Consider the following 26,756-nt stretch of genomic DNA (forward strand, 5'->3'; position numbering starts at 1 on the left):
TTTATTTGACACTGCCGCCTTTTTGGCTCGGTCTGCTCCTCTCTTATACGAGCGTTGAGGCTTGACCTTGCACCCTTTGCGCCTCTGCCACTGCCACTGTGCAATCTCTTCTCAACTTCTATCAAACTTATTCTTTCCCCTCCGCTATTCTGTATTGTCTCTTGTATCAGCTATTCTTATCACTTATTGCTATTCAGTTCTCTTCTTTTCTGTTCCTTTCCCTTGCAAAATGTACGCTTGCGCATGAAAATAATGTACACATAGGCGCGTTGCTAGGCAACGGTAGATGCAAATAAAGGGCGTGAAAATTCAATATATAGTCTCTATTTTTGTTGCGGTAAATTTGACCCCTTCCGCGTTTATAGGTATAAATGCTTCTAACTTTTTTTGCATTTAGTCTACAAACTTGTAACAACTCAAAACACAAATCAACACATAGTTAGGGAAAGTCATAGGCCAGGGGATACATATATTTTATATGAAGAAAGTTACAGACATTTCAAAAACGGCAACAGTAAATTTGACCGTATGGGCGCTTCTAGTGTTAAGCATTCCATGCTGAAAGGCAGCGAGGACATGTGGGGGAGGTGTTGGTGGTATGACCCTTCCTCGCTTCACTTCACGCACAGGGGCCAGCCTCTCCCTGGAAGGGCCAGGTGTAGCAGGTAGGGCTATCTCAGCTGGCGGTGGTGTTATTGAGCATGGGGTTGTGGCAGGACCTTGGGCACAGCATGTGTCTGCTGGACTTTCCTTTGTGTGCTCTTCCTCATTTCCGCCCCATCCTTGAGTGATCTGGTTGACAGATATGAGTTAAGCTACATAAATATGGTAGCTGGTGACTTAAAAGTTGTGGGAAGTGCAAGAGGAAAACCTATCAATCATTTCATGTTATAGTATAGCCTACACTAGTAGCTAAAATTATTATCTAAATGAAATAAGAAACAGCCTCCTCTTTTTATATAAGCCTATAGAAGATTTAAATTTTTCAACTTGTCACCTGCGGTGTCCCCCAAGGATCAGTCTTCGGCTCCACCCTGTTCACTATCTACATGCTACCCTTGGCCGCGTCATCAGACTTTCAGTCAATTGTTATGCTGATGACACTCAAATCTACCAAACAAAAATCAAATCAACCCCTCTGCACCCCTGCCATCATCGACACTGACCACCTGCCTGGAGGAGATAGAGGCGTGGATGAAGCACAACTTTCTCAAATTGAACAGCTCCAAAACAGAAGCAATTCTACTTGGCGCCCCACACCAGATCAGGTCATCCCCTATAACCACCATCACCTTTTCTTCACACCCATCATTCAGGCACTACACTGGCTCCCCATCTTTTCCAGGATTCAATACAAAGTCACCCTTCTCACCTACCAGTGCACCCATGGGAAATGCCCCCCCTCACATCACAATCCTCCACACGAAGTCTCCGCTCTGGAAATACCAACCTCCTCCATCCCCCCAGGACTAAACTCCACACCATGGGAGACCAGGCCTTCTGCTCCACTGCTCCCAGTCTGTGGAACGCTCTCCCCAAGCATCTGAGGGCACCACAATCTGCGGACGCTTTTAAAAGGGCCCTAAAAACCCACCTTTTTAACAAAGCCTTCTGCTTGTGCTTTTAGTTTCCTTAGTTGCTTAGTTGATGAAATTTGTTTTTATTTCTATTTTATTTTTTTTCTGTAGCACTTTGAGATTTTTTTTTTTGCAAAAATGTAGTGTGTTATAAATTAAATGTATTATTATTATTATAAGCATAACCAAACTATATATATGACAGTGATATCTTACTCATATTTTAAGAATTCTTGGCAATAATAACTCCTCTTTATCTCATGCTTCCTGTGATTACCCCTGTCTCAGTGAATGAAGGAGACATAGCCTGAAGGAGCAAATGGACTGTGTCCGTCTCTGTCTCATCTCTCTCCTCTCTGAAATTGGAAGAGGTATCCCTGTCTTGAATATGTGGCTCAAGAAACGCCAAGATGTTCATAAACTTCCATCTCTTTCTCTCTCCACCTTCTGCTCCTCTCCTCTTCTCCTTCTCTGCTTTTCTCTCCTTTCTATACTTGTCCCTTATACTTCCATTTGGACTGGCAACGTCCACCTGTTATCAGATTAAATGACAAAGCGTAAAAAAAAAATCAAACTGACATAGCGAGGCAGCTCACATTAAATGCTTTTAGCCATTGTTAGGTTAGCAGGTACAGCTAGATACACTATACATACTGGCAACAGTTTGCAAGGATGGCAAAAAATAAAACACTCACCAGCAACATCAAGAGTCAGCCCGATCTGCTCCCACAAACGGATCTTTCTATCCTTGTTGTGGTAATTTTTGTCTGACATATCATAAAGTTCCGGGTGAACTGAAACAGCCAAGACCACCTTCTCCTCCATCGTTGTTGGTTGTCAAGGTGACGACTACCGACCGTTCAACCTTATGATTGGTTCGTTGAAAAAAGTGCCAGTGACTACAACAGCGCCTTTATGAAAAGTTTAAATATTTTCAACTTGAGCGCTTGGAGCGGCCGCACAAAAATGTCAGAGTGCTTCTGAAAAAGACGCTGGGCGCTGTTTACATCCAGGCGGCCGCTTTCGGCTGCAAATGCCCTCTACCAATTGAAACAACTGAAAAAAGACGCTGGCGGACTTCCGGTTTGGTGAGCATGTGAGCACAGCATAGTCTCCGTCTCCCGTAACTCTAACTTCCCTTTACTCTTAAAAACCCTACTTTTTTGCCACCACCTTCAAGCGAAACTGAGAAATAAACATCAATATTCTCTAAACGCTAAGACAATATGTCGAAATCTTCTAAACCGCAAAGGAAAGCCGAAACCTCTGCCTCTGCCTCATGCAGTAACTCGTGTCTGACTAGCATAGCTAGCCTGCTAGAGGACCACAGAGCTAGCATCTCGACTGATATAAAGAAAACTTTCGCGGCTGTGGAATCTAGATTGGACAAAATACAAACCACGGTAACAAAACACGGACAACGTCTTGATGCTTTGGAAAATAATGCTGAACTGAATATCCAGCGTATTCAAGCACTGGAGGAGAGGTGTGTAGCCTTGACAGATAGCAACGCTATACTAGCAGCGAAGGCTGCGGACTTGGAAAGCCGGAGCCGCAGGAATAACAGGAATAACATTTGAATCATCGGTATTACATGCTGTATTACAGCATTCCCACAAATTAGGTTAGCAAGTTAATAAAGACTGAAAAGTGTGTGTGGCTATTTACAAAAGAAGAAAGATAGGTTCAGCCTTACATTTATTCCAATAGTAAACAAACCGTTAAAGTACTACAACGATGTGGCTTACCTCTAACTCTCTCTGCAAAACGGACAAATCTTACAGTCCTCATCTCCTCAGCCACCTGCGAGTCCATACGCCGGCGTTTCTTTTTTTTGAGGTTTCTGTACACAGGACGGCACAGATCATCATTGCAGCACTTTTCTGAGACATTGTATCCATCTATGATTGTATCAACTTTCCTATCGACAACAAGTTCCACTTCCTTCTCTTTGACCAACCACTGTCCGTTGAAGTCCAGTGGAGTTTTCAGATGAAACTTTATTAACACCTGTCAATGCTCCGTCCCAATTTCACTCATACAGTGTGAGCTCTCCGGCCATGCCCGACAATCGGGTCATACAGTGTGAGCACATAAATCGCAAGGTCTGGTCGGGCGTCATAAACGATTCAGTCGTACAGTGTGAGCTGACATGCCACCCCGACTTTTATACAATCGGGGAAAAATCGCACAGTGTGAGCCAGGCTTTATTTGCTTCCATAACCATGTGTTGTTAGTCATTGAATGATTAGCCTCAGGAAAGTAATTTTCTCACAGCGTGTTCCTTGGATTATACTGATTGTTTGCAATGCTTCAAGCTGTATTCAATTTAGCTGCGGTATCAAAAATACACGTGTATTTCAAAATTCTGATGTCTTTTGAAAATTGGTAAGAAACTTCCTCCACATAATTTTCCTGAAATACTTGCATTTGGTTCTTAACTGCTCCACTCTTTGACTGTTTGTAACAAAATTGTGCTTTTTTTATAGGCTACTTTAAAAACAGAGCCTCTGAACAAGTTTTTACCAATTGAAAGATGATCGCCTACAAATGGTGCTCAAGGACAACATTTTAGATGCAGCTTGGTGGTAGAAAAAGCTGCAAAAGAGACTGTGACAGCCATGGGTGTGATGGTAGCTGCTTGTGCTCACAGTGGTGACCGAGGCCGGGGGTGATGAAGGCGTGAATGACGATCTCTGCCACATGGTTGGGGAGTGAGGATCGGAGTCTTGAGATATTTTTGAGGTGGAAAAAGGCAGATTTGGTGATGGACTTGATGTGGGATTTAAAAGAAAGGGTGGAGTCCAGAATGACATCTAGCTTGCGGACCTCTAGTTTTTGCCATAATCCAGAAGCTCTTATACATCATGTTCTCAATCAACAAGCTGTGATCTTGAACCGATGGATGATGGCAGCCACGAAAAGCCCTAGAAGTAGAGGTGGGCGATATGGGAAAAATATCATATCACGATTTTTTTGGGGCAAAATCGCGATTTTATCATGATTTTTTTCATATTGTTCTTTAGACAAATTAGTAAGTCACTGACCAGTTCAACCAAACTTATTTCCGTGTATAATGTTTTTAAATGCACAAAGACTGTGCAGACAAGTTTAATCTATTTGAAAAACATCTTTGTAGGCAGTCTGGAGGTCTCTCACCCAGAACATCTTTAGCAACAGAAATTTCTTTCCCACAATTTAATCAATATTTATGCACAATTTGAAGGTTTTCCTCACCACTTTGAAATGATGATTTAGTTATGTGTCCTCTTTTTATGTTCATCAGGAAAATTTTCACGCAGTGATGCATTCATTTAAAAACATGTAGACTTCAAGTGTTTCTGTTCTATTTAGCTCTGCAGAATTCCTACAGCTGTAGCTTCATACAGGCTCTGCAGCCTGTGTTTATAGGCTTTGTTGTTTTTTATGACATCATTTAGTTTAGTTTATATATAATCAAACATAATACAGAATGTGTTCATTCTGTGACACATGATCAAAGTAAGTTTTACTGACAGAAGAGTTTAATTCACAGAGGGGGCGGGACATCGTTGATTGACAGACAGACAGTCACCATGGTTACTCACTCTCACCAGCTTGCTGCTTTGTAACGTCGTTTAGCCTAATCCCTGTAGGTTCTGTTATCACAACAGGTGAGCTTCAGGTGGAGAGGCTTGATAGTAACTTTTAAAAACTGAGAAAAGCAGAAAACACCGACAGCAACATTTTAAACATCGGGGTTATATCTCTCATCACTGACTGTCTGAGCTGCGTCCTGTCTGTCTCTCAGCAGAGTGTTCACGTCTCTCTGTGTCGCTATTTGAGATGTAGACTAATCTTAACTGTGCAAACTATGCAGATGAGTTAACTGTTGCTCACAGCGTGTCGGTTTGGAAAAATATCACAACAGTTACATATAACTAAGATGGAGTTGTTTTTGCGGACTTAAGTTTCGTTTTCACCGCTGCGGAGCAGAAGGGGAGGGGGAGACGCATCTGTGTCGGAGCATAAACTGCAGCATGAGGCCGTGTTCACACTGGACTTATTTTTTCAGAAAAAAGCTTTCAGCGCCTTTTGAGCGCTTATGCGCGAGTGTTCTGTAACCATAACAACAGGATCTAGTCTGCGGTGCAACCGCGGCCGGAACACAACGCATCAGTTTAGCATAAAAAAGAACAAGCGGGACGGGAAGTCAGACACCGATAGAACATTAAAACATCCGGTTTATTTTCAGAATAACACCCTCCGTTTTGACGGTTCAGAAAAACGACCGTTTGTGTGTTTGTTTATGTGTTTGTAAGGTTTTTATTGAGTTTTATACCACAAACATCGTATTATCTCGTGCTGTCGCGAGTGAATCTATAAAATTACCGCGGAAATTCCTGTGTCTCCGTACTCCAGCTGTCCGGCTGTGCTCTCCGTGCTGCAGACTGAGAAGGCAGCCGGTGGGTGTTGATGGATGTGGATGCACGGACCCGTAACAGACCGGAGCGGATACGCAACGCACACATATCTGGTGGAAGTTTGCCGTTGTTGGGCACAGGTAACTAAGGACGTAGGTTACTACTCGTCCTGATTGGTCAGCTGTCAGAAAGGCGCTTGACGTCACCCAGCGCTTTTCTGAAAAGTTGAAATAAAAATAATTCAACTGAAAAAGGCATCGGACGCAGCGCTTTTTAAAAAGGCGTCATCCTTTTTCATTTTTCCATAGGCTTGTATGTAAAAAAGGTGCTGGCAGTTGAAAAAAAAAGTCAAGTGTGAACACGGCCTTATTGTCATTTAGGATCATTACAAAATGTATCTGAAATTACTACCTTGGCATGTAAATTAAGAGTTTTTATATCGCTCAAGATGATTTTCAAGTTGAGGACTCTACTCATCTTATGTTATTTGGTGCAGTTTAAAGTGGAAGTCAGTAGTATGTCACTAACTAAGCAATTCTTGTCTTTTTTGGCTTTTCCACCTAACAGGACAATTTCCGATTTAGAGGACTTCCAAAATCACATCCTTATGTGTGCAGGAAAGCGGTTTGGTTGCAGCCCATCTGAATATAGAATACAGACCTTGTTTGCAGCTATTGATTATAATCCATATAATACCACTACAACCACCAACTTTCTGCTCAAAACCAGGATGGACAGTTGTCTAGCACTAAATCATATTTTCCCTGTTACTTAAACAGTTTTGAAAATATGAAACAACTCTTATGGTACTGAAGAGCTGGAGTGTTAAAAGAGACAAGACTATGGTCAACCGTACAGAGATGGCTGAACCCTGCCATTTCAACTAGTGCCATAAAGACATACACACTTCTGGCAAAATGACCATGGCCTCCTGCCAAAGACACAAAGTGTTAATAAAGTGACATATTTTTGCTTTAAATTAATTAATCAATCCATGTAATCATTTAGCTCAATAATTACTTATCTTTTTTTCAAATAACAGTCTTAAGGCAATGAGGTAAGGTCTCGTTCTTTAGTTAAAATGTTTCTTCCTGAAATATTACCCACTAAATTTACAGAACAATCCTAATTAAATCTTAATAGCATTTACATGAACTAAAATTGGTTCTCCATGGAAAAAAGGTTGTTTGAATTAAATAGTCCAGATGATTATTCGTTTTACCTGCCTCAGCATTTTACCTACCTTGAAAAAGGTTTTGAACCAAATGGCGTATGTCTGTTGTGAAATGTTAATTTCAAGAGTAGTTTTCCCTTCTTTAATATGACTTTCTGAAATATGATATATTTATAAATAAATTAATGCATTAGAATGGATTCACCTGTTTTTGTGTTATGTAAAGCCTCTTGTGAGATTTCTACAGAACAGTGGTACAGCATAAGAAACAAAGCAGCTAGGTGGAGCAATAGGACCCTGGGCTGAAGCGGAAGTAGAGCAGAGAGCAGGCAGTAGGGAGGAGTCTGCCAGTAAACCAAACATCTCTCCACACCCTGCAGTATAGGAAGTTCTTCTGCATTCCTTCCTTATTCACACATACTCACACACACACACACACACACACCATTAGATATCTGAAAGGAACAACTAACTGAAGCTGGGTAAGTGTACACACAATGTGTCGTGGTGTCTTTGCAGGAAAACTGAATAGATTTTGTGTGTGTTAGGGGTGGGGACGGGGGTGGGGACAGGCCGGGGGGGTGGGGGGGTGGGGACGGGACGGGGGGCATGTTTAGCAAAGCTTTAAGCTTATAAATGATAGGATCATCAAATGGAATGAATAAAGAGAACCAAGTGGATCGAGATGTCTTGCCACTAGATGTTATCCTCTGGGTGTTGCTGATAAAAACAGAGAAAGTTCTGTTGTCTGCTGCTGGAGTATAAGTTACAGTGGTTCAGTATTTAGAGTTTTGTATGTAAAATCATGGAAGATTGTGTCTGAAATAAAGTCTTGCATCACAATCTTAACATTTTTAAATTAAATGTCCAATGGTAATGCAAATGTAGTAATGAAAAATGTAATTCTTAGCTGTCAATAACTGACTACTCTCAAATATGAAGATTGTATAATCTAAAATGCTGTTTCAGTATATTGCAATGGTTAATAGCACTTCCTCAGGAGGAAGCCTTTGAAGGGACAGACAGTCAGCATTAGATTTTCCATTAAAGTCCTAGTTTACTGATTGATTATTGTTATACAGACCTATCCCATTACATTGTGGTAGGATGTGAGGATATCAGAGTCCTTTTGGGGAGCGACTGAACCCACCACTCATAATGCATCATAAGCAGATTTATTAAACCTTACAAATGCATTATAACCTTCCTGATTGGGGATTTTAAGAATTCATTAAGCTACCAAGGTACTTAAGTTAAATTAAGTACCTTAGTGCAAAACTAACAACAGCATCTTGTGAATTTCGGGTCTCATAACAAATTATAACTCCCACAACTTTATTCAGTTCTAAAGGTTCATATAGATTTGGTTCAAGATAAAGATTATAAGAGGTTATAATTTATATGGTTCGCAAATAAGAATGTCCAATTAATACTTATAACATTCTATAAAAACTTTGTGCACATTATATGATCATATAACACATTTATAAGAACTTACAAGCAGTTTTTGGTGGCTGAAGACACATTACTTCACAGCAATTATCAAAACGATTGTCTTTATTTTGCAAAACATTTAAATATTTTAATAAACTTCATCAGACGTTTTCAAAAGTTCTCTGTCCAAGGCAGACAAATCAAAAATCTCAAACAGCTGTATTCATATCCTTGCAAAATATGATAGGAACAGCAAAACCTGTCTTCTGAATACAGATAATTGATTGATTAATTAAAAAATTGATTGATAGGAGTTTATTGTTAGACAAAGTCTGAAATTTGTCTTGCATCACATCAGCTCCATTTATAGACAAGAAACACAGATACAAACATTTGCCCGAACATTCAAACATCAAACAAATATTTCAAAGGCCTCCAACGCCCTTTACAGTTAGTCCAATATTCAAATCAGGAAATAAAACACACATTAAGAACTGTCATCTCTAAAAGTAGATCTGAAAAGGGCATTTGACACTGCTGATCACAGAGTTTACTAGCTAAGCTCACTCACTTCTCTGAACACGCTAATTAGTGGATAAATAAAGTCTTACAGAAACAGAAAGCAGTGTTTTTTGGTCAACGGTGTCAAATCTACTTTTGAGTGTCCAGTACTAATCCAGCAGAAGTAGACTGGCAACATGTGGCAAACATATGGCAAACTAAAACTTTTGTAATTTCTTTCAGTTTAACCATGCGTAGGACAAGTGGTGATGAAGGTAGCAGCGGCAGCAGAAGCGAAACAGCAAAACAGCAAGAGGATAAGACCCAAACATTGAATGTTCCTAGCAAATTGAGTGCTAGTTCTGTTGGACCAGGCTGGACTAAAGCAAGTTGCCCCTGCTGTACATCCAAGAAGGTGGAGCCACTGGTTTTGGTGAAGCTTGGAGAGAATGTTCGCCCTGAGACAAAAAGGTGGCTCATCAGACTGATAGGAGCTCCTCAGAAAGATGGGGGTGAGTAATAATTAAAAAGTATAAACTATCTGAGATCTGCAGAGGTCACTAGTCGACATTCATAACTTCATTGCTGAGATACATAACAAACCGTTATGATAAATTCACTCTCTCTTTCACACTGAGAGACAATTTTTGACAGGAGAGTTGCTTTCTTGCCTCAGTTTAGTCATTTCAAATTGATTGCAAATGCAAAGTATGTAAATATGGTTCTATAAAGGACCTGACACACCAAGCAGACGGCAAATAACTAGTGGCGACGCCTCACGTCTTGGCCAAAAAATTGCACTAGAACACACCGCAAAGACTACAGCCGGCAGCCAACAACCACGTACATTCTGCGCATGCGTGAGGGGCGGTGATAGCTCGTTGTTATGATACGAGAAGACCATTTACACACCGCTGTCGCACACCACTTATATTATAGGTAGCCTACTCATCGAGAATAATGTGTGATCTTAGTGGAAAAAGAAAAGAAGAGGCAGAGGCGACAAATAAGGAGAAACCGCACTAATGGGTGAAAGCATGGATATTACAGCAGCATGCTCAAGGGGCTTTCCCGAACCTGTGTCGAGAGCTGGAGATAAATGAAACCTCTGAACAGCCAGTCAGAGAGATCCCTCTTACTGACCGCAGACGCCGATTCAACATGTCGAATCAGCCAAAAAAAGGCAATTAACGTATTTAAAAAACTTACATGTGCTCATGTACTCATATGCTGCTCAGTCATCTACTTCTTCTTCGTCTGATTTTAAAGGCAGTTGGTATCCATAGTGTTGCATTACCGCCTACTACTGGCTCAAAATAAATCTACAATCTTTTGAATACCATAAACTTGTGAATAAGGAAAAAATAAAAAACGAATAATGTTCATTCCCCATCCCTCATTCCACCGTCTTGTACGTCTAAACTAGCCTACTCTAGACTCTGAGGGCCTGAAGGCCTCTCTCAGCAGCCCCTGCATCTCTTCTCCAGTAACTCCCTCATTATCCAAGAAATGTTTTTGCTGCATTGACAAAAATTGCAATTCTCTCTGACTTTCTCTCAGCTTCAGCAGCAGAGTTAATCACCATTGCCAAGAAGGCAAAAAACATTATCCTGTCGTTACAGAAACAGTACTCTTGATGGTCTCTATCAGACTCCTGTTTCCTGGGGTTGAAGTCATTTTCTTTCTTTTTCACTTGTGTTTTGGCTTTCTCTTTGATTTCAACTTTATACTTTCCATCTCTCTCCTTCTCTTTGGGCAGTCTGCTCCCCAGGCCTTATGCCCTCCCCCACACAGACTACATTTTGTTTCATTCATTTTTGCCACGACACATTTCATCACCACATTTACTACAAATCCTAAATGATGTATACTGACTGGATAACTGACGTAATCTAAGAACACTATCTGGCAAGCATTCAGTTTCAAAGTGCAACATGACTTATTTTGTCGGACATCTCTCTACATCAATCATCCTGAACATTATGTGACTGTCTACCACTCGTTTACACTCTTTAAACATTCCTGCATCAACCATGTGTGACACTCTGTCCATTACTCCCTTAATAGGAGCTCTTCTACATAGCCGAAAACATGACACGTTGTGGTCATCTAATTGCTTCAATGACAAAGCCCTGTTTACTTGCGTCTGTGACACACTCGACAACAATTAATCTACTCCTTTTCACATCAACTAACTTGACAGCATAAAGTTTACTCCTAACCCAACTCACTACTTCATGTTTGTCTGACAAAAACTCCATAGTCGTTGTCTTTATCAGTCAGTTTTATTGAAAATCAAAAAGGTTTCTGTCTCATTTTCATTTACTTCCCTATAACTTGACATTTCGCTTCTTTTAATCTTTTTCCTTTCTTCCTGCTGCTTCGTTCAAACTCCTCCATGGTCCTCTCTCCTCCCGTGAAATCCTGCTCAGTCATCAACAGTCCAGAAAAAAGAATAAGAGCAGATCACACGTTAAGGACCCCAGAAGCTCCTTATCACTGCCTGACTAAATGATCGCACTTATACAGTGCTGCTGACGGGAATTCCGAACAGCCGTCCCCATGGATGGTAAATGGTAAATGGACTTGAGCTTATATAGCGCTTTTTTAGTCTTCCGACAACTCAAATCGCTTTTACACTGCATGTCATACCTACCCATTCACACACTGATGGTAGTGGTCGCTATGCAGTGTTCAGCGAAAGTTTACCTCGTGCAGTTTCTGTGCAGCTGTGTCGCTCTTTTTATAACCATTTGTTTTCTCTTTGTGGAGTTTGCACTCATACTAGCTACAGTACGGTAGTTGAGCTGGTCTCTCTTAACTTTAACCAGGTCTTTTCCATCAGTCCACTGCAAGCTTTATTTACTGAACAGTATATCACCATTTTCTTTATATGCACCGTTATTATCTCATGAAAGAGAAAAGACGTTAAAAAGTGACGCTGCAAGCCTGGTCAGCATCGTTATGTATCCCAGCACAGCTACATAATGAATGATGAAATTAAATGAATTTTCAATTGTGTCGGGTTGCAATTGATGCAGGTACAAATGAAGCAGCCCACTTTTCAGACGAAGAAATAGATCAAATTGCGCCATATACACTGACTTTTATTTTTATTTGTTTACATTTTGGCACATCAGACGATTTCTTTGATAGCCCTGGGTCATTTTGGGTAGAACTAGGCAAAGCCTCGGGTTACCTAGTGGTTACTAAGTGGTTACCTTGTGATTAGTTTCCCATTTGTTTCCTAGGAACTATGCAAAATTTGTGTACCTTATTGTAAAGTGTTACCACTACCTCCTATGTAGTTGACATGCTGACTGAGTACACTCCAGACAGGTCCTGCAGATCGTCAAATAAACGTCCTTTAAACTTACCCAAAATTAATTCCAGATCAGCTCATGGTGCTTTTAGCATTTATGGTCCAACTCTCTGGAATTCTTTACCACATGAACAAATAGCTGATACAAATGTGTCTTCTTTTAAAAGCAGACTTATCTATTTGTACAAGCTTTTGGATAAATCATTAATGTTTGGAATATATCTTGCACTATCTAGGACATTTTATTTCTATTTAAATATTTATTTATTGTGTTGTGGTTTCATTTAATGCATTTTTTGTGTTTTTTTCTTTTTCTTTCTGTCTTATGTTTTTGTCATGTTGTTATCATGTTTGTTGTCTACTATATCTATTTTTAAGCACATTGTGTCGATGCTTGTCATATGAAATGTGTTATATAAATAAAGTTGACTTGACCATAAAACAGTGCAAATACACCCTCTGTAACTGTATTACCCCAGGTGCTGCATTGCTAGCCCACCCAGGTGAGGATGCCAGTGGCGACATCATTATGGTTTCTGCCCCATGCTGTACATTGCTTAAAGCCACTGAGGAGTTAGGACTTTGTAGGATTTACCAGGATGATAACATGGAAGCCTTCTCCTACAAGAACAGACACAACTTCAAAAATTCAGGTACATCAATAGGGTTTTTAACATATTCATGAACAGTATTTCCATGTTAAAACCATAACAAAGAGGATGTGTACTAAAGTTTTTTAACATATACAAGGAGAATGAAGTGTAGGATCATATATGTAATTGAGGTGAAAATTCATTGGTGACAAGTAAAGTTAATGTCTAAGTTTCTCAGATTTCTAAGTTTTAAGGCATGTTGTTGGGGTTGAAATAATTCATAGACATAACTGCAAGTATTTTCTTTCTTCTATTTCTGATCCAACAGTTGCTGAGCCATAAAAAATAAGAAATAAGTGAGTGCCAGTGTCAGGTGCACAATATATTTCCTGCTTGTTGTGTGCAGTAGGGCTCTTCTAAGAGTTTCTAGCTGGCTTATTTTGAGGTAGTTTTACATCCTCCTTTTCCAAAAAAGGTTCCCTGCAGTTGTGGAATTGTCACTATGTCTTTTAGGGGTTTATAGATTTTTTTAAATCAGAGCATAATACAGCCCAACATCTGTGTTGAAAATTATTTGTTTGAATAGCCTGGAAAATAGGAAGCATGCACCAACAGTGATACCAACAGTATTTTTTTCAGTATGAGATGGCCAAGGCACTGGCCTGATCTTCGGAGTAACAGGTTGCATTGTATGCTTAAGGCTATGCATGTGTTGTCAAAACAATTAAAAATTGCTACGTTTAATCTGTTTGGATAGGTTTTTCTTAAATGCAGTGACTTAAACAATTTCTTGGGATATGTCTTTGTCTATTAATGTGTGTAACAGACGACATGGAGATTTTCCTGACCCTTGCAGAGCGACAGTACATAGTGAAATATGAGCTGGATGGGCTCTGGGCACAGAGAGACCTGAGAATACCCGGCCTGCCTGACAGCTACACACTACAACACAGAGATAACATATGTGAGTGCTTCCACTGTGTGTTAACTTTAGTAAGGAGTGACATGATCATTACTTTAAAAACATTCATCAGGTTGAATACCTATAATTTGTTATATGTAATGTAATTGTATATTCTTTTACATTATCCAAGTGTTATGTCCCTGGTCTAAGGGGACCAAGACACTACATGATAAGTGAACCCCGCTCTTCCCACCCCCAAGAAAGCCAGCAGCCCAGGTCGACTTCAGTCTTAACAAAGCATTTTTTTTTCTTAAGAGCAGAGAATGGCCCAAAATCAATAAACAATAAACGTGCAGACACTTTATGCACCGTGCAGCTGTCACTGTATAGAAACGTCATTCTCTTCCTATTGGCTCGAGGTGAATTCTCCGGAGAATATGCTGCGGTGTTCACCAACCGTGGTCACCAATTGTCCCCACATTAAGTCAGCTCCCATATGTGCACTATCTCCTGTTTCTGCCTAATCCCTTCTGATATAGCTGCCCTGAAAAAAAGGCCTTGCTGAACAGAGCGGAGCAGTAACTTGATTGTTGTTTAACTTTGTTTTATACACTGTGTTTTGTGGATGTCTTGTTTTTTGGTGGGTATTGTTTGTTGGACAGAAACGGTGCCATTAAAAGAAATTCCCCCATTGGGACAATTAAGTCTAAAGTGTAATTTTAGCTATTTTGGCTTTCTTTGACATTTCATCAACAAATTATTTGTCATTGTAGGCTTTGTAGCCTGGTGTTAATGTTTTTGTGTATGTAGCTTTAAAAGTCAGGATAAATCGTTTTCTGCTTTGAAAACTAATTTTCCCTCACCCATATACTCAAGCTACTCAGTAAAGAAATGGAAATAAGAAAATCATGCTATTCTGAGCTGGCCCACATGTTTGTTGATGTCTTTTTTTGTGTGTGTTTTTTTTTTCATTTGGTGCAATGCAAATCATCATTCATTAATTCATTAATTTTATTGTTGCAGGGAGGAAACTTGGGTCAGCAGGTGTTATTGAGGACATGTTTCCCCTCCACAACCAAGACAAACTGAGGGATCTCAGTGAAGCCTGGTACTCAGGGAATCAGCTGTCTCAGCCACTGGGTGGGTGAAAATACAACATATGCAAGCGCGCTCACACACACTATGGGGGTGGCCTATCACATGGCAGCAATTAAATGCATTTAGCAATGTAGACATGGTCAGGACGATCCTCTGAAGTTCAAACCGAGTACCAGAATGGGTAAAAAAGTTGATTTAAGTGACCTTGAACGTGGCATGGTTGTTGGTGCCAGACGGCCTGGTCTGAGTATTTCAGCAACTGCTAATCTACTCGGATTTTCACACATAACCATCTCAAGGGGTTGACCGAGCATGGTCCGAAAAAGAGAAAATATCCAGTGAGCAGCAGAGGTCAGAGGAGAATGGCCAAACTGGTTTGAGCTGATAGAAAAGCAACAGTAACTCAAAAAATAACCCCTCAATTCAACCGAGGTCCCTGTGTACTAATTGAGCAACATTTAAATGCCACAGCCTACCGGAGCATTGTTGCTGACCATATCCAACCCTGACGTCACTCTAAAGCAGGATGGATCAATTTGGAAACCCAGACAGAAGCAATCGATTCCTCACACATGTCGGAATCGTAGCCTGCTATTGGTTCAAACGAGATAGTAGGCAGAGGCCTTTTTCTGCTTTACAAACTTTGCATCCATCATGTTTTTAGAAAAATGAACAAGAATTCAGAATGGCTAACAATCTGCACAACTTCAGAAACCTGGAACCTCCCTTGGTGAAGATTGTTATTTTTAAGAACTAAAGCAGATACAAGTTTACGGCCCACCGCCTAAAGGCAGCAGTAGTAGATCCAATCACATCGATGTAACCAATCCTGCTTCAGAGTGATTTTAGGATTGGCAACCTAATTTACATTTATTCTTTTCCTTGAGTATTCCCACACACACACACACACACACACAAACACACACAAACACACACACACACACACACACGCTTTTATGGACACACACATACAGAATCTGATGCATATATACTGTATATTCAAAGTCTAAATCAAATGTTTTTCCAGGTTTTCCACATTCATCTCTTGTCAATTCAGGAGTCGAATTGACAAGAGATGAATGCATTTTTTGTGTGCTAGAAAGATAATGGAGCCTTGCACAGACTAACAAAGATTGTCTCTTGCTTCTACCAGATTCAATAAATGAGTATTTTGGAAGCTCAGTGGCTTTGTACTTCAGTTTTCTTGATTGCTACACCTGGTCTCTGCTTCCACCAGCAATGCTTGGCCTGTTGATAACATACTTTTCAGGTAGGTGTGTGAATTTGTGATTTTTTAAAAATCGATTTGAGGCATAATACATAGATATAAACATAGATATATATGATTCTATTGCACAATGATAAAAATATATATTGTCACCACAACTCCCTTCAAACTTTATGTGATTTAATACTTCAAAGGCATTTTTTAATTTGTTGAGAGCACATACTTAACAGAAAATAAAACAAAGAAGGCTACTGAAATATTAAGATTTCTAATACAAATCAGCGTCCCCATTTTCACTGAAAGATATGCTATACACCAAAAGATAACAATGAGACTAGAGTAGATTAAATATAATCTACTATAAATCTGGCAATCAAATCATTTTTATCAACTCCCTGTATCTTTAGATGTCACATATTAAACTCCTTTTCAACAATTTTAAATAAGTCTCAGAACTCCCTAAAACATGTCAGATAAGTTTCTTTGCAAAAAATCCACTCGGATCTTCTATTTTATCATGCCCATAAACCCCTTTATATCAGCCCTGCTTAGAACTGGCTGTTTCTGTCTCTATAGCTTTGAATGCAAGTGAGCTGTGTTTCACCACGCCCCTCTGGAAGGGGATGTTGCATGGGCTTTCTTTTGACCATACCCTAGTGTTTACGGTGAGAAGGCAGACCCAGAGGGCAGAACAAACAGCTAGGTGATTTTCCCTTTGTGATGTCACAAAGGGAAAATCTCCAAATTACCTGTTTGAGCTGACATTAACTGAAAAGTGGAGCAGGCAAAAGGCAGAGGGGATTGACTTTTCTAATAATTGGGGGGTTTGTATACAGGCTAGGGACACATATTAGTGTAAGAAAAACATACCCAAGTGTATTTTGAGTAATATGTGACCTTTAAAACTAGATCAACAGCTGACTGTAATGCAACAATTATTTGTACTCAAGATGATAATTCTGTATGAATGGAATATTTTCCTTGTAAAAACAGCTTTTTGACCACCATTATGCTTTTCAAGGTCCAGCCCAGTGTGAGTCCCCATGTCAGTGCCTCAGTTTTTGGGATGCTCAGTCACACTTTGTAAATTATACATGTAGATAAACATATAATAAACCAGTATGAGTCCTGTAAAAAATATACTAGCTAATACTACATACTAGCTACATACTACATAGCGACCGCGACCATCAGTGTGTGAAATGGGTAGGTGTGACATGCAGTGTAAATGCGCTTTGAGTAGTCGTAAGACTAGAAAAGCGCTTACCATTTCCATCTTTGGCCATCACAGGGGACGTTCAGAATGACATGTTGGAGTCAATCTCGAGTTCAGGGGTAAAACTTCGTGGAGATTACTTGGGACCAGCGGGCTACAGTCACGTGATCCAGGCTGTGTTCAGCATGCTCTGGTCTACAGTGGTTATGGAGTTGTGGAAGCGACGGAGCTCTTCCTCTTCCTACCGCTGGGGGACCAGTCAACTAGCAGAACACTTTGCAGAGCCCAGGCCGGGTTACCATGGCGTACTTGGGGTCAACCCTGTGACAAGTCGTGTGGAACCACTCTTTCCTGAATGGCGGAGGGACTTACGTATCGCACTAGTGTCAATCCCAGTGGTGGGGCTGTTTCTAGGTACAACTTGACTTTTTTATTTGAATTGAATAAACTCATTACCAGTGTATGTTAATGTTACTAAAGGTTCCATGTTCTTCATTAATTTGCTGTAACCTCAAAGTCATAAGTAAGTCAACTAAGCATTTAGTGATACAGAAGAGTGTAAAGAAATAGGTTCCAGAAACATATGCTCTTCTACCCTAATTTGTTTTTGCAAGATCTCTTCCCATTCCTAAAGGCCTCATGTTTCCTTCCCTTTCATGCTTTTTTCGACAGTGCTGGTGGTACTGGGTATGCTTTGTTTCTACTGGGGGGAGGCCAAGATGCAAAAGTTACATAAAGATTGGGACTCCCTGCTGTCTCAAACTTTTCTCTACATGCCCTCAGTGGTTCACATCGTCTTTACAAATGTTCTCGCAACCATTTACAAGAAGGTGGCACTGTCTCTGACTGAATATGGTGAGTGAATGGAAAAAAAATGTAAAACATAAGAAATATTATTTTTCTCTATATCTTATTGAGCATTCAGTAAGTATTGTGGCAAAGATGCAGAGAAGGTGGATGGAGAGGGAACGGGAGGGAAACATTCAAAAAAAGAAGCAAAAGTTAGCTGATGGCATTTGCCAATCAATAAAGGAAACATTTTGTTCATTATGCATGTGGTTAGCTAATAATTATCTTTTCCTCTTCAGAGAACCACAGAGAGGAATCTGCCTTTGAGAATCATCTGACAGCCAAAGTCTTGGTGGTTAGTTCCCTTACTCATTAATTATCTCTTTCTTCTTCTACTTCTACTACTACTTATTGTTATTATTATTATTATTATTATTATTATTATTATTATTATTATTATTATTACATTACTACTACTCTAAAGACTGTTTTAGCAGATTGTTTTCTCTCTTCCTCCAGTTCACCTTCTTCAACTACTTTGCAGTACTCTTCCACATTGCATTCTTCAAGCAGGATATACCAATGCTCTGTAAGGTAACAGCTAACACTAAAGTTTTAGACTGATCTTCAAACAGGTAACTAAGTGATATAGTAATACAATTCAACAACTCTATGGTGTATTTGAACCCAATTTTGTGTGCCAAAATACAACAGTCTCTGAGGACGCTAATAATTTAAGCCTAATTGTGTGTGGCTGAGGTTCATTTGCATAGAAAGGTGCCATCTTTGCCCCCATTTTATGCATAATGGCTGATTCATTTATAAGCTACAGCACCAGAGCATTGAGATTCTACAAATGAAATAGCTACTTACCCATTCTGATGTGCTATCAAGGAATTGATGTGCTATCAAGGAGCTTCAAAGTATGTCAAGCTAATGCAATCCCTTTTAGAAGAAAGAATAATCATTGCTTGAACTCCAACCTTTGTCGTTGTTTTTTAAGTTAACCAACAACTACCAATCGGACTCAAAGCTGATCGTTTGCACTTACTGACATTGTCTCATTTTTCTAGATCCTTGCTTGTGTTGTACTTTCTCTCTGATGTGTGTCGCTTTAGATAAAAGCGTCTGCTAAGTGAATTGTAGAATTGTAGAATGGGTGACATCACTCAGGCTATTATTTACAGTCTTTGGTTTACACCTGGCCAGATAGTACTCTCCATATGCATCTCCATTGACAAGTTAGATGCACACATGCTGCACACAGAGGGAGAGAGATGTTCTTATGGGCACAAGTTGTACAGAGAAACCATTATAGACTGCAACAAAACTTTATTTGATTAATAAGCCTGATAACAGAGTTGAAAACAGCACTGTCCAAATCAATATTGACAAATGCTTCCCAGACCACGTATACATTCTGTTATCGGATCTCAATCTGTCCTCAAGACCAATTGGGTATACCTTTGCTTAAGTCTGTCCACATGTGATCTGGGGGGTATCCCATCAAGGTGGCTAAAGAAAGCCAAGCTCAGCTAAAAAATACAGGCTGAAACTAGCGCCATCTCCCAATTAAGCCTCAAGTCATTCCACTAAAACAATCCAGCCTTATCTAATCAAGGCTGATTCAAGACAGGTCAGGCAGTAATGTCCTGAATAACTGTTGCCTGTGAATTGAATGTTCATTTCTCTGCCATAAGCCTTCTCCAAAGTAGTTTCAGAGAATTAGGCAGACCACTTGTAACCACGCCAGCCCTGGACATCCAGACCTGGCATTTTCACCTGTAAAATAGTCTAAGACAACCACCTTGACAGCTGATGAAACAAATGGTTTGCATAACCAAAGAATTTCTGCACAAAATGTCTGAAACCATCTCAAGGAAGCTCATCTGCATGCTCGTCTTCTTCTACGGTGTTTTGACCTGACTGCAGTTCGTTGTCAGTTTACTGTATACGATAAAAAATTATTGGCTTTTATTTGTCTCATAAGGATCACTTCTATACAAGAAGGACGAAGACATGTTTTCTCAACTGTAGTTTTAAATAACCTTTTTTTCGGCTTTATTTTTTTTTTTAGGCCTGGGATGTATTCTACAGATGTACTAAACTGACACGTTCAATTCAACGTTCACCAAAAATATGCGCTTGTGTAGGAACACTTAACAATCCTGTTCTACTCATTTGCATGTATCACTGCTAAATTATTGCCCAAAATCACAAGTTAATGTATGATTTAAAAAGAAGTAAGCCATACATTAATCAGCCACTACATGATTAACATAGTGAGTAATTAATTAGCTGCTATGAATAATATATGCATTTATTGTTTAACTCCTTAATGACTTATGTTATGGCTTACAGATGGAGCCAAAAATAACGCCCACCATTTCCGTGGTGGGACCTCGACCGTACCGTGCTGGGTCCTTGGACCGTGCAGGATCCGTGACTCTAATGAGATCCCCCACGGTGACGTAGTTGATGACATAGTCAAATAACGCCCCTAAGAGTCTCTTGTGGAAAAAAGTTGCAACCGTTAATCTAACCACCAGGAGGAGCAGTGATTATGGAAGCTAAAGTGATTACTGTATCTGAAAACAGCTGCGCGTAATACTGTATCTGAAAACAGCTGCGCTTAATACTGTATGCGTCAGTCTAACATGCCTAGGCCTCTCTCTCTCTGTGAGAAATAGTCTACTGTATCAACACCCTCCTAAAAGTAATGCTACATGTAAATTTGTATTTTCGGACATGTAGGGTTTAATCATGATTATAGAATCTTTTTTTCTCCTCATCGTCCCAGCTCCTCCGTGCGCTGTATGTTTTCTGTCTGTAAAAGTACATGTGAATAGGTTTTATATAGTACCTGTTCTTGGTCTGAGATCAATGTATGAATAATTACATTCCTAACTGTTCAGCTAGAGTCCTGAAGCAGCTCTGCAAAAGCCAGCAGTAAATTTACCCGATATTAAAGTGCATTGATTTTCAAGCAACAGTATCCCATTATACAAGGTTGTTAATTTAATTTATATTTATTCACGAATTTTGTTTATTAGCCTACTTATTCATACAATTTTTATTCCAGGTTTAGTGATTTGTACACAGCTAATACAAGGCGCCGATCAAGAATAAAATGAACCAGAATGAAAACCCTGGCTGTGCATTAGAATTGAAGTTGCCAAGCCTCCCGCTACTGTACATTAAAACAGATACTCAGAATGCGACTGACAATGTACACTTATTTTAACCTATTTAACTTCTCATTATCGTCTATCTGAGTTAATCATTTTACCTGATAGATCATCCTAATGATCCAAAACACAGTGCCTTAAAGGGCCCATATTATGCTTTTTCTGGTTTTATATGCTCTTTAGTATGTTTTCCATGTATCCTGTGCAAAAATTCAAAGTCCGCGTAAACGTGGCTTCTCCTACGTCCCCCTGTTAGCTGCAGCATTAGCTGCATGTAACACTCGGTTCTAGCCCCCCTCGAAAAATTTTTGCCAGTGTGACGTCTTGTCAGTGTGATATCACTGATCCAAGCCCATTGAGTTACAAGCCTGACTAGTGACTACCAGGAATTACTTGAGAAATAATTGAAAAATAACTTTTATCTTTGAAATGCCCTCAACAAGAGAAAAAACAGAGGTCTAATCCCTTAGGACCTGTTGACAAACCCTGCCAAACTTCAGGGATATGACCTCTGATTGTTCTCTCTTTTTTGAGGGCCTATCTAAAATACATTATTTTAAATAATTTCTCAAGTCATCACTGATATTCAGGCTTCAAACTCAGTTTTATTGTGAATTGCTGGCTGTATTTACTTGTAATTAATAGTAATGATTCATGATAATTAATAATTAACAATTGTTGCTTCTGGGTATTATCTGAAAAGTCAAATCATAATCAGCACCTGTCTGAATTTATCATTATAGCTAATAATATTAAAAACATTATCATGTTGTGACTTTACTTGGTGGGGCACAAACATTATTTCATCATGGAGAAAACAGGGTTAGCCCTAGTGGCCTCAAGAACTACAGACCAGTGGAATTGACATCCCATGAAGACTCTATAGATTTACCCTGACCGATGGTTAGGCCCCTCTTAGCTCCCCTTCAGTTCACCTACTAACCCAACAGGAGTTACTGTAAGGAGGCCATCATCTTCCTACTGAACCGAGTCACTTTGACAAGCCAAACAGCACTGTGAGGGTCTTTTTTGTTTAATACTCCAGTGCTTTCTACGCCATCAGGCCGACTTCTAATGGGTGTAGGCTGACAGTGATGCAGGTGGATTCTCATCTCTGATTCTGGTTTGCTGACTACCTGGCTGGCAGGCCACAGTATGTGCACCTAAACACTGTGTCAGACAGAGTGATCAGCTTGTGAGTGTACTTGGACAATAAACTGGACGGGTCAAAGAACACTGAGGCCATCTACAAGAAGGACCTGTACCTCTGCTTCCTGAGGAGGCTTATGTCCTTTAACATCTGCAGGCTCAATGCTTAGGATGTTCTATGAGTCTGAGTTAGCCAGTGCTTGCTGTTGTGTGCTGGGGCAGCAGGCTGAGGGTAGATGACTACAACAGACTCAACAAACTGATCCACAAGGCCTGTGATGTTGTGGGGATGGAGCTGGTGTCAGTGAGGAGGATGCTGTTTAATCTGTGTGTCATATTGGACAATGTCTACCAACCACCCCATGATGTGCTGGTCAGACATTGCAACACCAACATGCTTACTCTCACGATATCTCTATCCGTTATAAGTGTATGCATTTCTATGCCCATTTTTCACCAAGGGATGACAACTTCGAAGTGTTAGAATAGGATTCCAGACGTATCTTCTGGCATTGATCTGGATTTCCCTTACATAAGATAACTATTCTGATCCACATTAATCTTTTTGGACAAACTAGGCCCATGATGCTATTGGCGTCCACTTTGTAATGAGTGTAAAGTGTATTTTTTAAAGTCAATGAATGGAAAGGCCTTGTGAAAAGCAATATATTCACATATTATTCTTTTTCTGTCTAAAGCGTCTAGGATCTTTGCTGATAGTGAGCCAGCTGGTGAACCAGGTGACAGAGGTGGTCATACCTTTACTGGTGGATAAGTTCATCAGTGTCACTCACAGGACAGACAGTGAAGACGAACCACAGGAAGATAAATTTAGGAAGCAAGGCACCATGCCTGTTTTTCCTGTGAGTATACAGTATACAGTATTTAGAGAGGGTCGGGTGAAAAACTTGCATTGTTTGACACATTCTTTTTTTTTTTTTTTACTAAGGGCCTGTTTGCAGAGTACATCGAGCTCCTGGTGCAGTTTGGGTATTTGAGTTTTTTCTCCTGCGTGTATCCTCTGACAGCAGTGCTATTGCTCATCAACAACTTGACAGAGATCCGAGCTGATGCCTACAAAATCTGCAAACTCTTTCGAAAACCCTTCTCCCAACCTGTGACTAACTTGGGCGTGTGGCAGGTCAGCAGAAAACATCATGTACAATTCAAATTATATACTGTCAGTACTGCCAATCAAGAGTGAATTGTTCATGTCATTCTCTTGTGTTCAAGACTGCTTTTGAGGTCCTGAGTTTTGTCTCTGTCATGTCAAACTGCTGGCTACTGCTGCTGTCACCACAGTTACAAAAGCTGTTTCTGGAGGGTGGAATTAGCAGCACAAAAACTATACTGTTAGCTGTCTTGGTTGAGGTAAGAAGGAATTCAAAGTAGTCTTTAATTAAATCAATTTTAAAATAATACAATTTCTGTGTGCTTCTCTGATATTTCAACATCATTGTTTGCAGCATGTGCTGATCTTGGTTAAGTTGGTTTTGGCAGTTCTGATCCCTGATGAACCAGACTGGATCAAAAAAAAGAGAGAGCACACTGAGTACACATCCATGCAGGCCTTGAGACAGCAGGTTAAGTATTCTCTCCCCATGCATCACATTATTAAGCTCTTGATGTTCTTCTTTATCTGTTGGACAATTTTGTTTTCCTTTTCCAGAAGCTGATTGCTGAGGAGTCCTGATGAGTTTCAAAGGAGTGGTGGTGCTGATACATGTAGTGCTGTGTTGAGCTACTACAAACAGAAGATACAGTTTCATGTGGACCAAGGAAAGTCTTGGGTCTCCAGCAGAGCCCACAATGCAAACCAATATGCTACTAAAGTTTCCTGTATGCTTTTGTGTCTCTGTTTTCCCTAACAATTTGCTTCTGCAAGGTACAGCATTATGTATTCGTAGCATTAGACATCAACTAGGAGGGATGGTTTGTGTTTCAAAGTGCCCTTAACACAATTTATGTTGTGATTAAAGAAATGTATACAGGGTATTCACAAACAGTGAGGTGAAAATGAAAAACACATGTAAGACTACTATCCAGTGAATAACAGGGACAAGGAACAGCAAGGATGCAGTGGCTGTCCACTTATAGGAAATTCAGTCCAAATGTACGAGACTCCATTCACACTGTAAACCTTAATAATCAATTCTGATTTACTGCAGAGTTCTGTATAATAATTATTTTTCGGCTGTTCGCAGTACTGTTTAAATGTGACATATATCTGATTCCCATTTGAACTGTTCATGATTCTGAACTGACCCGCATGCACAAAAGAACAATAACATCAAAGATTTCACACCCATTACAAAGCCAGCTTCTTTTAACCTGGCTTGAAGGCTTTTCACTTTGAATTGACACTGCAGCCACACTCTTCTGTGGCCACGTTCAGCCATTTCTTTCAGTCAGTCAGTAAAAATATGACCCCTCAAGTTTTATTTGTACAAATTGTATCCCAAATTCCTAAAAGATCTAACACAAATTAGTTTCCCTCCTGTGACTTCTTCTATGCCAACTATCTTCCATGTTTGTTCCATTGAGTGTGAGTGACTTCTCATCCCCCGTCGTGCCAGTGCAGAACTGTTGTGTCATTCGTGAGTGACATCAAAGTTGCATGCATTGGAACCTGGCTGCCCAAATCTGATTTGGAAAGATCCGATTCAATGTGACTTGCACTGTTGAAAGTAAGTTCATAGCAAAAACACGTGATATTAAAATGGACAAAAACAACTACAATCAAACTTGCAGTTTGTGTTTTTAGCCATTGTAGGGTACCAGCTGAGTGAAGCAATCTGTATTTACATTGCCCAGTAAGGGACAGAAAACCTGATAGATGTAGATTACTTGAACATCCTCTCTGGGGATCAATTAATATTAATGTATCTTAAAAACTACTAATTTTGGGTATTTAACACATAGATGTGTTGGTTAAACTTTACAATAAGGGTACATTAATTAACTATTAATGCATTAGTTAATGCATTATTAAGCATTAACTAATGGTTACTAACAGTTAACTAATGTGTCTAGTAATCAATTACTAAGGATGTTCATGTTAACTAAGGTATTAATAAATGCATTATTTAAGTGTTTTTAAGAATGCTATTAACATTAGTTAATGCAGTAATAAGGCTTAATTAACAGTAAATTCATACAATAATAAACATTAAGAAACATTAAGAAACTGTTCACAAATGTGTCTTGTTAACATTAATTAAGGATTTACAAGTTAATTAAGGTTTTAACTAAGGGTTTATTCACACCAGGAAAGTCCTTTAGTTCGCTTTTCTTTGGTCCGTTCTGTTTCTTTTTTGGTTTGGTGCGGTTCGTTTTCACATTGCACTTTTCGGAAGAGGCCAAGAATTTGTAAACAAAACCACGTGTGTCCAATCATTGGACAAAAAGGTCTGGGGCGGGGTAAAGCGGTAATTGCAAAATAAAAGTAAACAATCATGGAGGTCTTGTGTGCTACATGCTCCTGGTATTGAACATTTTGAGCAGCAAGAGCATTTGATAGGCTACTGTGACAGTGCCACTTAATAATGGAGTGTCTGTAAAAATTATTAATTATCAACCGGTGTTATGATGAATATGACCAAGGTTATAAAGGCAGGATGTAGCGCAAGGGAAAGTGAGGAGAAAAAGAGTGACGCTGGGTAAAATAACGAAAAGTGAAGCACCAGGAAAGCGTTTCTGCAGCTGCTGTTATGTTCATTGTCTGTGTGGTTTAAAAGTGTTGGATAATGAAAGAAAGGAGTGCTGAAACACCTGTGAAAGTGTCTGAAAGATAGAAGATTCCCTCCGCGTGTCCTCACCCGCGACGGGATACGCATAGCGGGGCTGAGACAAAGACGGTCCGACTGACCAGATTAGTCTACCAACTAGATCCTGGTAAGGTCGCTAATTTTCTATTATTTTTTCTTCTTCTTCATTTGGACGCGAACCGAGACCACCCCTTCGGCGAGGTCTCGGTTCGGCTGTTTGGTGCGCACCCGAGTTTGATGGTTTGTATTCACACCTACCGAAAAGGTCTGCACCAGGGTTTTAGTTCATTTTAAAACGAACTAAAGAAAGTAGGTGTGAATACACCCTAATATTACTAAATGGTTGTGTCGTGGATTTTTCTGTTTGATGAATAAAAGGTCTCAAGTCAAGCCGTTTGTCTGTCTGTATCTGT

General features: G+C 39.8%; 1 protein-coding gene and 1 long non-coding RNA gene across 3 annotated transcripts; one reads left to right on the forward strand and one right to left on the reverse strand.

Annotated features, from left to right (window-relative positions):
- Positions 1-457: 457 nt before the first annotated feature.
- On the reverse strand, positions 458-3,927 carry LOC136179689 (uncharacterized). The gene is made up of 2 exons (XR_010666647.1): positions 3,326-3,927; positions 458-792 (listed from the first exon to the last, which is right to left on the reverse strand). It is a non-coding gene; the product is annotated as an uncharacterized lncRNA (long non-coding RNA).
- A 3,556-nt stretch (positions 3,928-7,483) lies between these two features.
- On the forward strand, positions 7,484-25,763 carry ano10b (anoctamin 10b). Of its 2 annotated transcripts, XM_020644290.3 has the most exons (15): positions 7,484-7,636; positions 9,333-9,601; positions 12,891-13,064; positions 13,831-13,968; positions 14,932-15,048; positions 16,160-16,276; positions 17,526-17,864; positions 18,123-18,305; positions 18,539-18,594; positions 18,759-18,833; positions 23,275-23,439; positions 23,526-23,717; positions 23,810-23,947; positions 24,043-24,159; positions 24,246-25,763. In XM_020644290.3, exons 2-15 carry the CDS (start codon positions 9,340-9,342, stop codon positions 24,267-24,269), a joined length of 2,097 nt encoding a protein of 698 aa, XP_020499946.3. In that variant the 5' UTR covers positions 7,484-7,636; positions 9,333-9,339; the 3' UTR covers positions 24,270-25,763. The 2 variants fall into 2 exon arrangements, with proteins under 2 accessions (XP_020499946.3, XP_065812824.1); XM_065956752.1 differs by having other exon boundaries at positions 24,043-25,763.
- Positions 25,764-26,756: the final 993 nt, after the last annotated feature.

Source organism: Labrus bergylta, chromosome 7 (genome assembly GCF_963930695.1).
Source record: "Labrus bergylta chromosome 7, fLabBer1.1, whole genome shotgun sequence".
Taxonomy (NCBI): domain Eukaryota; kingdom Metazoa; phylum Chordata; class Actinopteri; order Labriformes; family Labridae; genus Labrus; species Labrus bergylta.